At 44.3% G+C, this 12,667-nt stretch overlaps 1 protein-coding gene across 1 annotated transcript in view; it reads right to left on the bottom strand.

Moving 5' to 3' along the window:
• Positions 1 to 3,967, bottom strand: part of LOC143299809 (caveolin-1-like) — a 5,095-nt gene extending 1,128 nt beyond the window's left edge. Inside the window, exon 1 of the mRNA XM_076613263.1 lies at positions 3,722 to 3,967. Coding sequence (XP_076469378.1) covers positions 3,722 to 3,781 — 60 coding nt within the window. The 5' untranslated portion in view covers positions 3,782 to 3,967. The remainder of the gene's footprint in view (positions 1 to 3,721) is intronic.
• Positions 3,968 to 12,667: the final 8,700 nt, after the last annotated feature.

Below are 12,667 nucleotides of genomic sequence, written 5' to 3'. Positions count from 1 at the left end.
GGCTAACTCTGTGAAGATGCGAGCAAGAAGAAAAAGATGGTAGACTCTAGAGACCTGACCTGAGCTTTGGGTTTGTGAGAATTCAGTTTCAGTTTCAGTAGCTCAAGGAGGCGTCACTGCGTTCGGACAAATCCATATACGCTTCACCACATCTGCCAAGCAGATGCCTGACCAGCAGCGTAACCCAACGCGCTTTGTCAGGCCTTGAGAAAAAAAAAAATAATAATAGTATAAAAAAATATAAAATAATAATAATAATAATAATGAAAATAAAGTAAATTAATAGATGAATAAATAAATGTTTGTGCGAAAGTCAGGCATATACTCTTTTTCTTTATTTGTTTTTTTGTTTTTTTTATACAGCAGAGTATGTGGCTCAGTCCGCACGCTCTGACACCTCCCTGAAAGAGGAACTGTGCGAGGTGAGGCTGATCCCAGGAATCACACGTCCCACGGTGGGAGGCACGTGCACACGGACACCTCTCTCCTGCCGCACGTGCTGGGATAAGAACGTGAAGGGTAATGTGCCACAAACATATACATTACCACGTGCGCTTTCTGAGCCGCGCATACGCGTATACACGGACACCCATATATTTTTTCACATGTACAAAAAAAACAAGAGCCATAGCCTTCATGGCTTATGCATGATTCCTGCTGCACAACAACAACACCGAAAACGCTGACTGTGGGGGGAAGAGGGGGGGGGGGGGGGGGGGGGGTACCAGTACATGACGATGCAAATTATAAATTTGCTCACAGTCAGGAATGAGCGTTTGTCGAACCGAGAGTTGAGGAATGGAAAGGGAGCAATTCTATCTCAACCAGCCCACATAGATCGGCTTTATTGTTATTATTATTATTATTATTATTATTATTGTTGTTGTTGTTGTTGTTTTACGATAATAATAGTAATCTATCAATGTATTAACCTTTCCCTATCTTCATCACGAGTATTCTCTCTACAAATAATGACACAAGTTCACCGTTGCTTGTATACAATGACAACACTTTTTTCCAGGCAAGATGGCTGAATTCGACTGGCAATGATTACATAATTATGATATGTCTATTCTAGTTAAATCTGTATCCTCTTTGAAATATTGATATGCACTTTGGCGTTGCAGTGTGTTCTATCCAGATTTCCTTTTTCTTTTCTTCTAAATGCGGACAATATATTAACCTTTTCACCGCCAGTCAATTTAGAGTGCAAAATTCCCTTGTGCTATAAACACAGAAAATCTGGTGTCTAAGAATAGCTAGGGATTCCCCCTGCGATGTGTAGAAAATATGGCCTATCCTACCACTGAACATAAAGAGCAGTAGGTTCATGGATAACAGACCCATGATCTGGTCACCCTGCAGCGACATGGGTTTTCTACCTAGCTGCTGCATAAATGCGAGTTTGGCAGTGAAAGTGTTAAATGTCATACCAGCTTTAAACACAAAATCAACCTTCCGGCAGCGAATGGGGAACGATCCAATAACATCCAACGGATCCGGAGCCTTAATGATATTAAGCATTCACGATCAGGAATAACAGCTTAATCTAGAAGAATTAAAGGATATGAGTGGAACGATTTTTTTTTTTTTTTTATCTATGGTTAATCCGCATTTGGTAATGGCAGACAATGTATTTCCAGAAAAAAATGATTTAGTTAAAGTTAACCAGAGACACACACGCATATGCGCGCGCGCACACACGCACACACGCACAAACACACACACACACACACACACACACACACACACACACAACCTGACCACCGTGTTGTTACACAGACTTGTGTGTAAGCACACGCGTGATCGAATGAAAGGTACTCTTACATTCGTATGTGCGCATACATGCACATGCATATGCACACACACATACGCACATACACGCATACGCGCGCGCACACCCACACACACACACACACACACACGCACCGAGGCACACACACGCACGCGTGCTACTTTTAAAACAAGAGAGGCAAGGCCTTCAATACTCACTTGTGATAAATTAAGTCCCCTAGCATTAATCAGAGTAATTTCCCTTTTTTACTATCTGCACCAAAACGTTTGCAAAATAAATAAAAATTCCATGCTTAGCAAAAGAAGTTCCTGTTTGAACAAAAAAATGATAATAAACACTCCTCTTGTTGTTGTGTCAGAATATCAGGTCAAAGTGCCAAGTTTAGAGAATACAAAAAATATAAATATAACAGTAAATGCAGTTTGCATATAATTAGGCTTCTTTTTTATTTTTGTTTTGTGCCCATCCCAGAGGTGCAATATTGTTTTAAACAAGATGACTGGAAAGAACTGAATTTTTCCTATTTTTATGCCAAATTTGGTGTCAACTGACAAAGTATTTGAAGAGAAAATGTCAATGTTAAAGTTTACCACAGTCACACAGACACACGGACAAACACACACACACACACACACACACACACACACAGAGAGAGAGAGAGAGAGAGAGAGAGAGAGACAACCGAACACCGGGTTAAAACATATACTCACTTTGTTTACACAAGTGAGTCAAAAATTGATTATGTGAGAATATGGTCCAGACATTCCACAATTGAAAAAAATCAGAAAAGGAAAACTATTCGCCGCGAATTTAGTTGCAGATATGTCATAGTCGCTGGCCCCATTTTAACCAGATCATATTAGTCCTTGTGTGGGGGGTGGGGGGAGGAAAGAGCGCCCATGTTTCTCTGAATAATACGGAAGAGGACTAAGTTTGCTTTCTAGCTTTGTTGAATCAACCACGATTGTACTGAGTTCCATATTGAATACGATGCAATATTTCTCGCACATAATTATTTGTGACGGACGTGATAAGTGAAACAACAATGACCATGATCATCGTCTCCTTCTTCATCAACGTCATCGTCATTATCACCGGTGGAAGTCATAACAGCAGAAGCAGCAGCAGTTGTAGCTACAGTTGTAGTAGTGGTGGTAGTAGTAGCAGTAGTTGTGGTGGTGGTGGTGGTGGTTATAGTAGTAGTAGTCTTCATTAAATCTTCGGCAGATGGCTGGACTTTATTCTGGAACACAATAGAAGAAGTATTCCTTGAAACGATCCTTTATATTGTTGGGGCCCTACTGGCCATGAGAGAGAAAGATTAAAGAGAACCACAGAACCACCGAGCCAGATCACATGGAAAACGCACTTTCTCTTTCCAGGCTTCCTCTGCATGGAACTCACTCCCGTTTCCTGTCCGTCATGCTGTTTCTTTCCGGAACTCAGGCCCTATACCACGACCGTCAGGAATGGAGAACGTTGGTGATGCGTTCAGCAGTGCAAGGCCAGTGACAGTGACAGTCTTCATTTGTTTCTGGTGCATGCATTGATATTTTGTACAGTACATTGAGCATGAATTATGTGGGGTGGGGAGGGGGATTCCCCCGCCCCTTTTTTTAAATTGTCTTTTATAGTATTTTGCATAATCATTATCATCGTAATTATTGTCAGACTCCCAGACCGTGAGAGGAAGAAGAAGATGGTGGAGGAGGAGGAAAAGGAGGAGGAGGAGAACAACAACAATAGCGGCGGAAGCAACAAGAAGAAGAGAACCAAAGTGTACCTTGAGCTGGTCATTGGATATTGTTTGGTTCCTTGTTGAAGAAGAAGAAGAAGGAAAAGAAGAAGAAAGAGGAGGAGGGAGAGAAGGGTAAATAGGACAGCAACAGTAGCAGCAGCAGCAACAAGAATAGAAGCGAAACGTACCTTGAGGTGGTCATTGATATTGTTGGGGTCCCTGTTGATCAAATCCAGTTGGTCCGCCATGGTGGATTGTTAGGTGGACAGGTAGACTGATTTGATTTGATTCTCGGCGATCAAACAACAGCTGTCGAGGAAGGGTACGATCGACTGCGGACACCCGGACCTGAGTACCACCCGATTGTCACCGAAGAACTGGAGAAGGTTGACTGACACGGAGCAAGTGAAGCTCAACCCGTTTTAACCAATCGTTTTGTCAGGTACCTCCTTCTTTCCAACATTGGCGTCACCACATCGTCGCCTTGGAGAGCTCCAGTTCAGCAAAGCCCACACCAGAATGGCGGTCAAAGGGAAGGGGTGTATCTTGCACAATGACACAGGTGTTAAGCATTCAGATATTGTAGCTGCAAACAGGATTTGCCCATTTTTCACTTTTTTGTCCAGCCCCTTGCGCAATTGTAAGTGTTGGGTGCACCCCGATCATTTATGATTGCTGTATTTCGAAAGTTTTCTTCTTCTACTACTTATTATTTGTCACTTTCTTTCAACGCGGTTGTCAAAGTTGGTGGGGGTTGTTGCTTTTTTTTTTTTAAATTGTTGTTGCTATATCTTTTAATTCGAGAGAGAGAGAGAGAGAGAGAGAGAGAGAGAGAGAGAGAGAGAGTCGGTGGTGGATGTTACAAAGACTCTGTCCCCTGTGTGGGGTATTGGAATTCACGGCTCGATTCAAAAGCATGAGTCAGGTTTTTTTTAGGGTTACTTGGTTGCTTTTTATTCAAATGATATGCCCCTCTCTTTGTTCCCCACCTTATATTTTTCTGTTGAGTTTGCTGGATAGGTAATGGTTTCGTGCAAGGGTGGGACTTCAGGCCTGCAGTTATGCGTTTGTAGTTCGGTCAATATCCATGCCAGTCTGTTTATGTGTTCGTCTGACTGAATGAATGTCTGTCTGTCCCCCCCCTACACACACACACACACACACACACACACCAACCCCCATCCGCTCGACCTCTCTCTGTGTCCCTCTCTCTCTCTCTCTCTCTCTCTCTCTCTCTCTCTATATATATATATATATATATATATATATATACGAAAGAAAAAGTTACAAATTACATGAACCACTCACAACCACTCTCTCTTTCTCTCTACCTCCCTCCCCTCCTTACCCTTTTCCTCATACCTCATACATACAAAGTGACTTGGCAGGGATTGGGACGGTATTGTTGAAGTAAGAAACCGGGAGTGCTCATAGGCATGTTTTGAGTTGTTGTTGTTTTTTAGTGAAGAGAGAAAGGAGAGACGGAGTCAGATGAACGCATATGATGTGGAAGGTTGTTTCACATCTGAGTTGCATGCAGCAGCAAAGAGGTAATAATTTTATAGGGTCATTCTTTAGAAATAGCAAGAATTAATTTTGTAAATGGTATGTAAATGGTATATTTCGAAATCAAACATAGTGTTGAGAGAGAGAGGGAATAAGAGGGGAGAGAGAGGGGGAGGGGGTGGTGAGGGGGGAGGAAGGGGCGGAGCGAACGCCAGCCGACTGAACCATGCAATAGATGAGTGGCAACAAGATCAGCAACTGGACCAAGGAATGGCTTGTTTCTGTCAACTTAAGCAAAACAACCTACACAGTCTTCAGCCTATCCAGCAAGAAGCAAGAGGCAAAACTGACACTGAACAACCAAAGGCTTGGAGAGGAACCCACACCTACCTACCTGGGAGTGACCTTTGGCCGCAGGCTCACTTGGAAACAGCAGATCACCAGATGCTGTAGCAGGGCCAAGCTGAGACTGGCGATCATGAAGAAACTTGCAGGGACGGACTGGGGGGCTGATGAACGTATCCTAAAGAAACTCTATACGGGGAGAGTCCGACCTGTGGTTGAGTACGGGACATCAGCATGGGCATCAGCTGCAAAATTTACCATCTCAACAAGATACAGAACCAAGCTCAGCATGTCATAACTGGCGCCATGAGATCCACCCCAATCCTGAAGATGGAGGAGACCACTGGGCTACAGTTATTGGAGGACAGAAGGGACACAAAGATCCTCATCCAGGCAGCAAAATTCAAACGCCTTGAAAACCATCCAATGAACGCCAGAATGAGCAGACCCACCAAGAGCTGGCTGAAAAGAGGCAGCTTCATCCACCAGTCAAGACGCCTTGAAAGACAAACCCCAATCTTGGTGGAACACGAAGCAAAGCCTATCCCGGCAAATGTCACCCACCCATCTTGGAAGAGGCAGGTGTTCCCAACAGTCGTCACCAGCATTCCCGGAGTGGAGAAGAGAGGAACACAGTCAGACACCCAAAGGAAGGCCCTGGCCATGAAGTACATCTGCAACCAGTACCCCCAGGAAGACTGGACCCATGTCTTTACAGATGGCTCCGCCACAGAAGCAACGAGGGATGGTGGAGCTGGAATCTTCCTCCGATACAAAGACGGAGATGAAGAAAATGCAATCCCAACAGGAAAATACTCCACCAACTTCCGAGCTGAGCAAGAAGCCCTCTGTGAGGCAGCCACAACAGTCTCGCAGAACTCCACAAGAACAACAGGGCAGGTGGTGGTGTTCTCAGACGCTCTCTCCGTGCTCCAAGCCCGCAAGAACTCCCGGTGCAAAGAACAGAACCATCTCACTTCAGCCCTTGTTGCCCTGAGTGCCAGAGTGGAGAAAGTGGTGATACAATGGGCACCAGCACACTGTGGCATCAGAGGCAACGAAAAAGACGGTGCACAGAAGGAGCAGGCCAACAAACTGGTGTCATACGATGAAATCAAGACAATCATCAAGGCACAGCAAGGAATAAAGTGGCGCCTCCAGCACCCCAAATATAACCCAGAAGACAGATACCATTTGCTGGAACGACGGGAACAGGTCAAGATCTTCCGCCTGAGGACTGGACACAACCGCCTGCTCCACCACATGCACACAAAATTTGGCATTGGACAGAGTGGAGAGTGCCCTTGTGGTGAGGGACCAATGACAACCGACCACATCCTTCAAGACTGTAGGACGCATGCAGCATCCAGGAAGAAGTACTGGCCAACACCGACAGCAGTGGAAGCCAAGCTGTACGGCATCCTGGAGGAGCTGCGACGGACGGCAGCCTTCATCGAGGACACCGGGCTGCTCATCTTATGGGAGGCGAACGAGGAAGAAGAAGAAGAATGAGTGGCGAGTTTCAACAAAGAAAATTTTAAAAGAAAAAATCGCTTCTAAAAGCATATTAAATAAAAGGAAGTTACCAAATGAAACCAGAACCGAATCATTCAATTATACCGATCATCGCATTTATCCACATTAAAGGGAACACTGATATTATAATTGATGCTGATTTTATTTTCATTACAGATTTGGTTCAGTGCTGTATGTATCAGTCTCACTTTTTCCATATTAAAATACAGTCTTTCTCTTTCCTTGTTTTCCCCACTACTGGAATGATTGTAAACTGATGTTATATGTTAATTACATTACATGTCAATCATCAGTTAAATAATTATTTGTTCATTTTTAGTAAACATTCATTCTGCCGAGTCGCACAATGTATTTCAATACACATTTAAATTCGTGATGTTTATGATATTTGACAAACCTGTAAACCATACCAGATTTCTGCGGCACGATTATCACGATTTTTCGGTTTTTGTTGTTGTTGTTGTTGTTGTTTTTTACGAACCAACCCGTGACACTGGGAGTTGGCCTTGCAGTTGTCAGCAGACGTCCAGAACAGACGATTTCAACGCACCAGCGCTGGTGGATTTTTTTTTTTTCCACCGCGAGGCAGGAAAATTACAGGGCAGGCCTCACACAAACACACAATGCACAAAACTAAGTGACCGACGAAACTCGAACAGCCCTGCTCAGCACTCAGCGCGTCTCCGTGAGGAGTGGATTTCGTTGATGCAGTTAAGAATTAAATGAAAATTGTTGTGTGTGTCGTACAAAAAGGAAAAGAACAGCTCACGAGCCATTTTGTGTACGCACAAAAAGAAGTTGGGGTTGTTGTGCATGTATTGGTAGAATTTATTGGCAAGTTTGAATCAATGGAAACATTTATTTTTCTGCCCAACATCAGCCCATTCCTTCTCTGTCTCACCCGTCCAGTCCAGCCGTTTTACTTTTAGGCCCAGTATTTTCTCATCCTACTGCCGTCACTGATCAAGGGGATTTCGATTTGAAGGACGCTGAACAGTTTTCATGGAGACACACACACACACACACACACACACACAACCTCCCCCCTCCCCTCCTCCTTTATTATTATTCTTTTTTTTTTTTATCTTGTATATATTTTTAACGACCCTTGCCATTCAGTGCTTGCAGTTAGTAAAACCCAGAGAAAAGGAACAAATTCAGCGAATTAGGGGATCCTCGCCAGTGGACGAACTCAGCGGCGCGGCACGACTTGCACGTGAAAAACATGAATCGCGTCACGCAACATCCTGAAACCCAAAGGGCCTTCCACAACATTGAGTCATTTCTCCCAGTTTGTCTTCAGAGATTGCATTTCTGATGGGCGCAAGCTACATCTCAAGAAATCTGTCGGTCAAGCACTTTGGATAACAGAGCTCACAACAGCCGCAGTCTACACACTACTGACATAACCATTGGTGCCATTTATTTGCTGTTATGCGCGCGCAGTGTAAGTGTGTGTGGTGTGTGTGTGTGAGTGAGAGAGAGAGAGAGAGAGAGAGTGTGTGTGTGTGTGTGTGAGAGTATATCTTAGTTATCGTATACTTTTTTCAAATGTTTTTACTGGCAGTTGCGAGTCATGAGTTTTACAATACTGATGTTTTATATGTTTGTAATTCATAATGATTTTATAGAAGCATTTCTTGTTCTGATATTGTGTTTCTTTACATTCATGCTATTTTACAAAGAGTGTGTGTGTGTGTATGTGTGTGTGTGTGTGTGTGTGTGTGTGTGTGTGTGTGTGTGTGTGTGTGTGTGTGTGTGAAACGTGAAAAGTCATTTTATTGTCCACATAGCAATACAGCCCACAGGACAAGGGGGATATCATATTAAGCACCTCTTGAATGGTTCTAACATAACACACACACACACACACACACACACACACACACACACACACACACATGCGCGCGCGCGCAAAATACATACTTAATAATGCACGCACTCACATGCGCACAGATACATACATGAAACGTGCGGTTAAATGTGGATCATCATCAGATAAGTTGTCATTTTGTTCCATTATCTTTTTTCTCACAAGCATTGCTTCTGCTATGAATCTAGCTAGAGCTTTCAAAGAGTTTTCATTATCATCCGAAAGAATACTCAAAACATGATCAATCAAATCAAATCAAAAACACTTTATTAATCCACAGGGAAATTAAGTTGTGCAATCACAGGCTCATTGTAAACACTGGCATAAAATCATGCGCAACATAAGAAGAGATTAAAACTAGTCAAATAAGAATTCCCAATAGCTGACGATATACTAACCCCCCCACCCCCCACACACACATACTCATGTTAAGACAATAGGGTGTTGCACAACAATATTAACAAATGAAAACATCAAACAAAAAAAGGGTATAAGATTACTAAAAATGACATGCGCGCACGCACGCACACGCACCCACACACACATACACACACATGCACACACACACACACACGTTAAGACCATAAGGTATTGTACAACAATACATAAATAAAAACATCAAGGGAATAAATCGTATATATAAGTAAAATGCACACACACACACACACACACACACAAACAAACAACGTATGCATGCACATAACATATGTCACGCCAATAAGATTAGAACATTAACATTAAGATACATGAAATCCAAGTAAAATAAGAAAATATTTAAAAATCACTTCCGATCACACACACACAAAAATGCTTGCTTGCCCGTGCTCACCCGCTCACCCGCTCATGATTGTGACTCGGATTACCAAAGAAAGAGTTTATCATACTACATTTTTTTCGTTTATCGTCGTATGCGGTACAATGAAAGAGAAAAGTGTGTGTGTGTGTGTGTGTGTGTGTGTGTGTGTGTGTTGGAGGGTATGGGGACTAGCGTGTGTGTGTGTGGGGGGGGGGGGGATGTGCTCGCTGTGTTGTGTTACTTGCTTGTATGTATTTAGCTTTATGCATTGCTGTTTTATTTTTTGTCGAACATTTGTCATTTTGCGAGTGTGCTAGACTTGGCTGGTGGCTGAGATATTGTGAATGGGAGTGACGAGCCTGTGGATGCATAACTTAGTTTCCAAATGGATGAATATTGTTGTATTGTATTGTATTGTATTGCACACTGCAAGACAGTGAACTGGGCTGCACTGAAGCTACCTTTTGTTTCGTCTCAGGCAACAGAGAATGCAGCTCACAGGCCCACACCAAACATCAGTACATTCCACCCTACCCGTTGGTCAAACTGGACCGAAACCTCACGCGGACGTTTCATACCTCGACGCCATAGAAGGTGATGTGGAAAAGCTGTGTGTCCTGGAAAAGCGTGCTGGAATACAGTGACCGATACCACTTAGCACGTGGTGCACAAACTTCCTAGCTTCCTGTTCTGTCTCCAGTTCCTTCAACGCTACAGAAACACTGGCAGCACACAGTGATCTGGACATACTGCAGATCACTACTCCCTCGGCGTGGACGTTCACTCAGTCTGTCACGCAGAGGAGTGGAGGAGAAGAAATGCGGATATAGCCACTACCTCGACGGCATACAAGACCGCAGTGACGCTACATAACTTCGGAAGGGGCTGCTCGGTTCAAGAACCAGCCTAGTTTTGCAGTGGACTTCTCTCCATTGAGGAGTTGAGGATTCAGACTGTCGAAAGAAAATGTACAGGGAGGCCGCTTCGTCTCCTTTGCAGGTAAACAAAAATCATACAGAGCAGCTGCTGATCTGCCTGGAAAAGTCGCCTGGACGTTGACACAGGAAATGACATGACCCTCCTCTAGAGAAAACAGGTCATATTCATGTTGTGGACTGGTCACTGCCGCCTCCTATATACATTGTACAGCCAGTACACACAGGTGATTGCCTACACGTGTAGCAGTGTCCATGCACGTCACACGGGTCCACAAAGCCCACAACAACACAGTCCTTGAAGACTGCCCCACGTTTGACCATCAGTGGTACACGTGACCAGAAGTGACGGGTCAGAAGGCAAAGCGGTGAGATCTACCGGAGTCAGTGGGACAGTCTTCAGTCATCGTCACCAACACCACTCATCGTTCAGCATGGCAGCGGAGCGGAGGAGACGAGGAGAACAGGGATGAGGAGAGGACGAGGAACGTCCTTGCAGCACGGCATATTGCAGGTAAAATCTGTGTGTGTGTGTGTGTGTGTGTGTGTGTGTGTGTGCTCTGTGGTTACTGTTTCTCTTTCGCCGTCTCCTTCCCACCTGTCCCCTCTGTAGCAGTTTCAGTCTCTGTCTGTCTGTCTGGCTGTCTCTCTCTATATATGTATGTATATTTATGGCAACGTCCACATTTCATCCCCTGGACTTTCTCTACTCTCTCTTGCTATCTCTCTCTTTCCTCCATCTGTGTGCGTGTGTGTGTTTGTGTGTGTGTGTGTGTGTGTGTGTGTGTGTGTGTGTGTGCTCAAAAAAGCGTTTGGGTGCTTGTTTGTTTGATCCCTCTGTCGGTCTCTGCCACGCTTTCAACAGGCTTCTAATGTGCTTCTTCCTTACCGTCAACATTTTTCATCGATTTTTCTTCGATGGGAAAACAAATTAAAAAAACAACTGCAGGCAGGAAAAAAGGGTTGCGCTCTCGGTGAAGCGAGAGCAGCCCGAATTTCACACAGATAAATCTGTTGTGACAAAAAGAGCAATAAAATACACTGCTCTACACTACACTACACTACAATACAATACAATGCCTAGCCATAGTCACAGTGGATATGAATTCACTTCCCAGATGGCTCATAAAAGCCATGGGACCTCCAACCTTTAACACTGGCACTTGCAGTGTAATAGGATGATCCCTAGTGGAAAAAAACCCAGAGAAGCCTTTGAGATTATTTTTAAAAATTGTCTGGTACTGACAGTAAACTGGAATAGTCCGTACTGGTACTAGCTGTAAATTAGGATAGTCCCTCATGAAATTTCAGAGAGAAGCCTTCGGTGAGTTAACTGTGAGACAGTGGTAGAATTTTCTTCTGGAAACCCGTCGAGAGGTTCTTCCAGACTGCCGAATACTATGTTAGATAATTTGTAAGATAATAGCTATGATGTAGTGCAATGTAGTGTGATATCATGAAATGTAATAATTGTGCTCCTCCCAGCTCTAAAATAATCAGAGAATCTATAAAGAAGAGTTTTTATACCACCAAGCATCTTTGGAGTTATGTGCCATCGAACCTCCAGAACGACCTGGTTATGATTCTGGATTATTTTTGTATGGCGTCATGCATCTGTAGAGATACTACGTTCAATACATACAAAGTGGGTCAGGTCAGAGGTTGTTCTCTGATACTGGCGACCATGTAACTCAGTGCTACCTGCCGCAGGTGGGGCGATGAGGTCCGGTGCCACAACGTCCCGCTCCTCAAAGGAAAGTGAAGCGAAAACCCAGCCTCTCACTTTCCACGTGTAGGTTCCTCTGCCGTGGGGACCCTGTCTGGCCTGCCAGCAGGCGTCGCTTACATGGCGTCCTACACAAATGTGTCCGAAGCAAACAGGTTCACGCCCTGCTCCCTGTTTCAACACGGGTGCGACCGGCTGACTGCCGGGATAACCAGTCGTAAAGGGAGGCGGTTGCTGGAATCCTGTACATAACGTGCGGCGCGCATGGCCCACCGGTGTCTGGATAAGTCCTGGTGCCCACGAACCAGCCCCCTATCTATGGGTCAAATACACAGTCATCCCAACGGCGGAGCAGGCGTAAGAGGAGACATCTCCCAACGGCTGAAATGGCGGATGATGCTCAACAACGGGTAGGGA

The sequence above is a fragment of the Babylonia areolata genome, chromosome 25, assembly GCF_041734735.1.
Source record: "Babylonia areolata isolate BAREFJ2019XMU chromosome 25, ASM4173473v1, whole genome shotgun sequence".
Lineage (NCBI taxonomy): Eukaryota > Metazoa > Mollusca > Gastropoda > Neogastropoda > Buccinidae > Babylonia > Babylonia areolata.
This window is presented reverse-complemented; position numbering and strand designations above follow the sequence as displayed.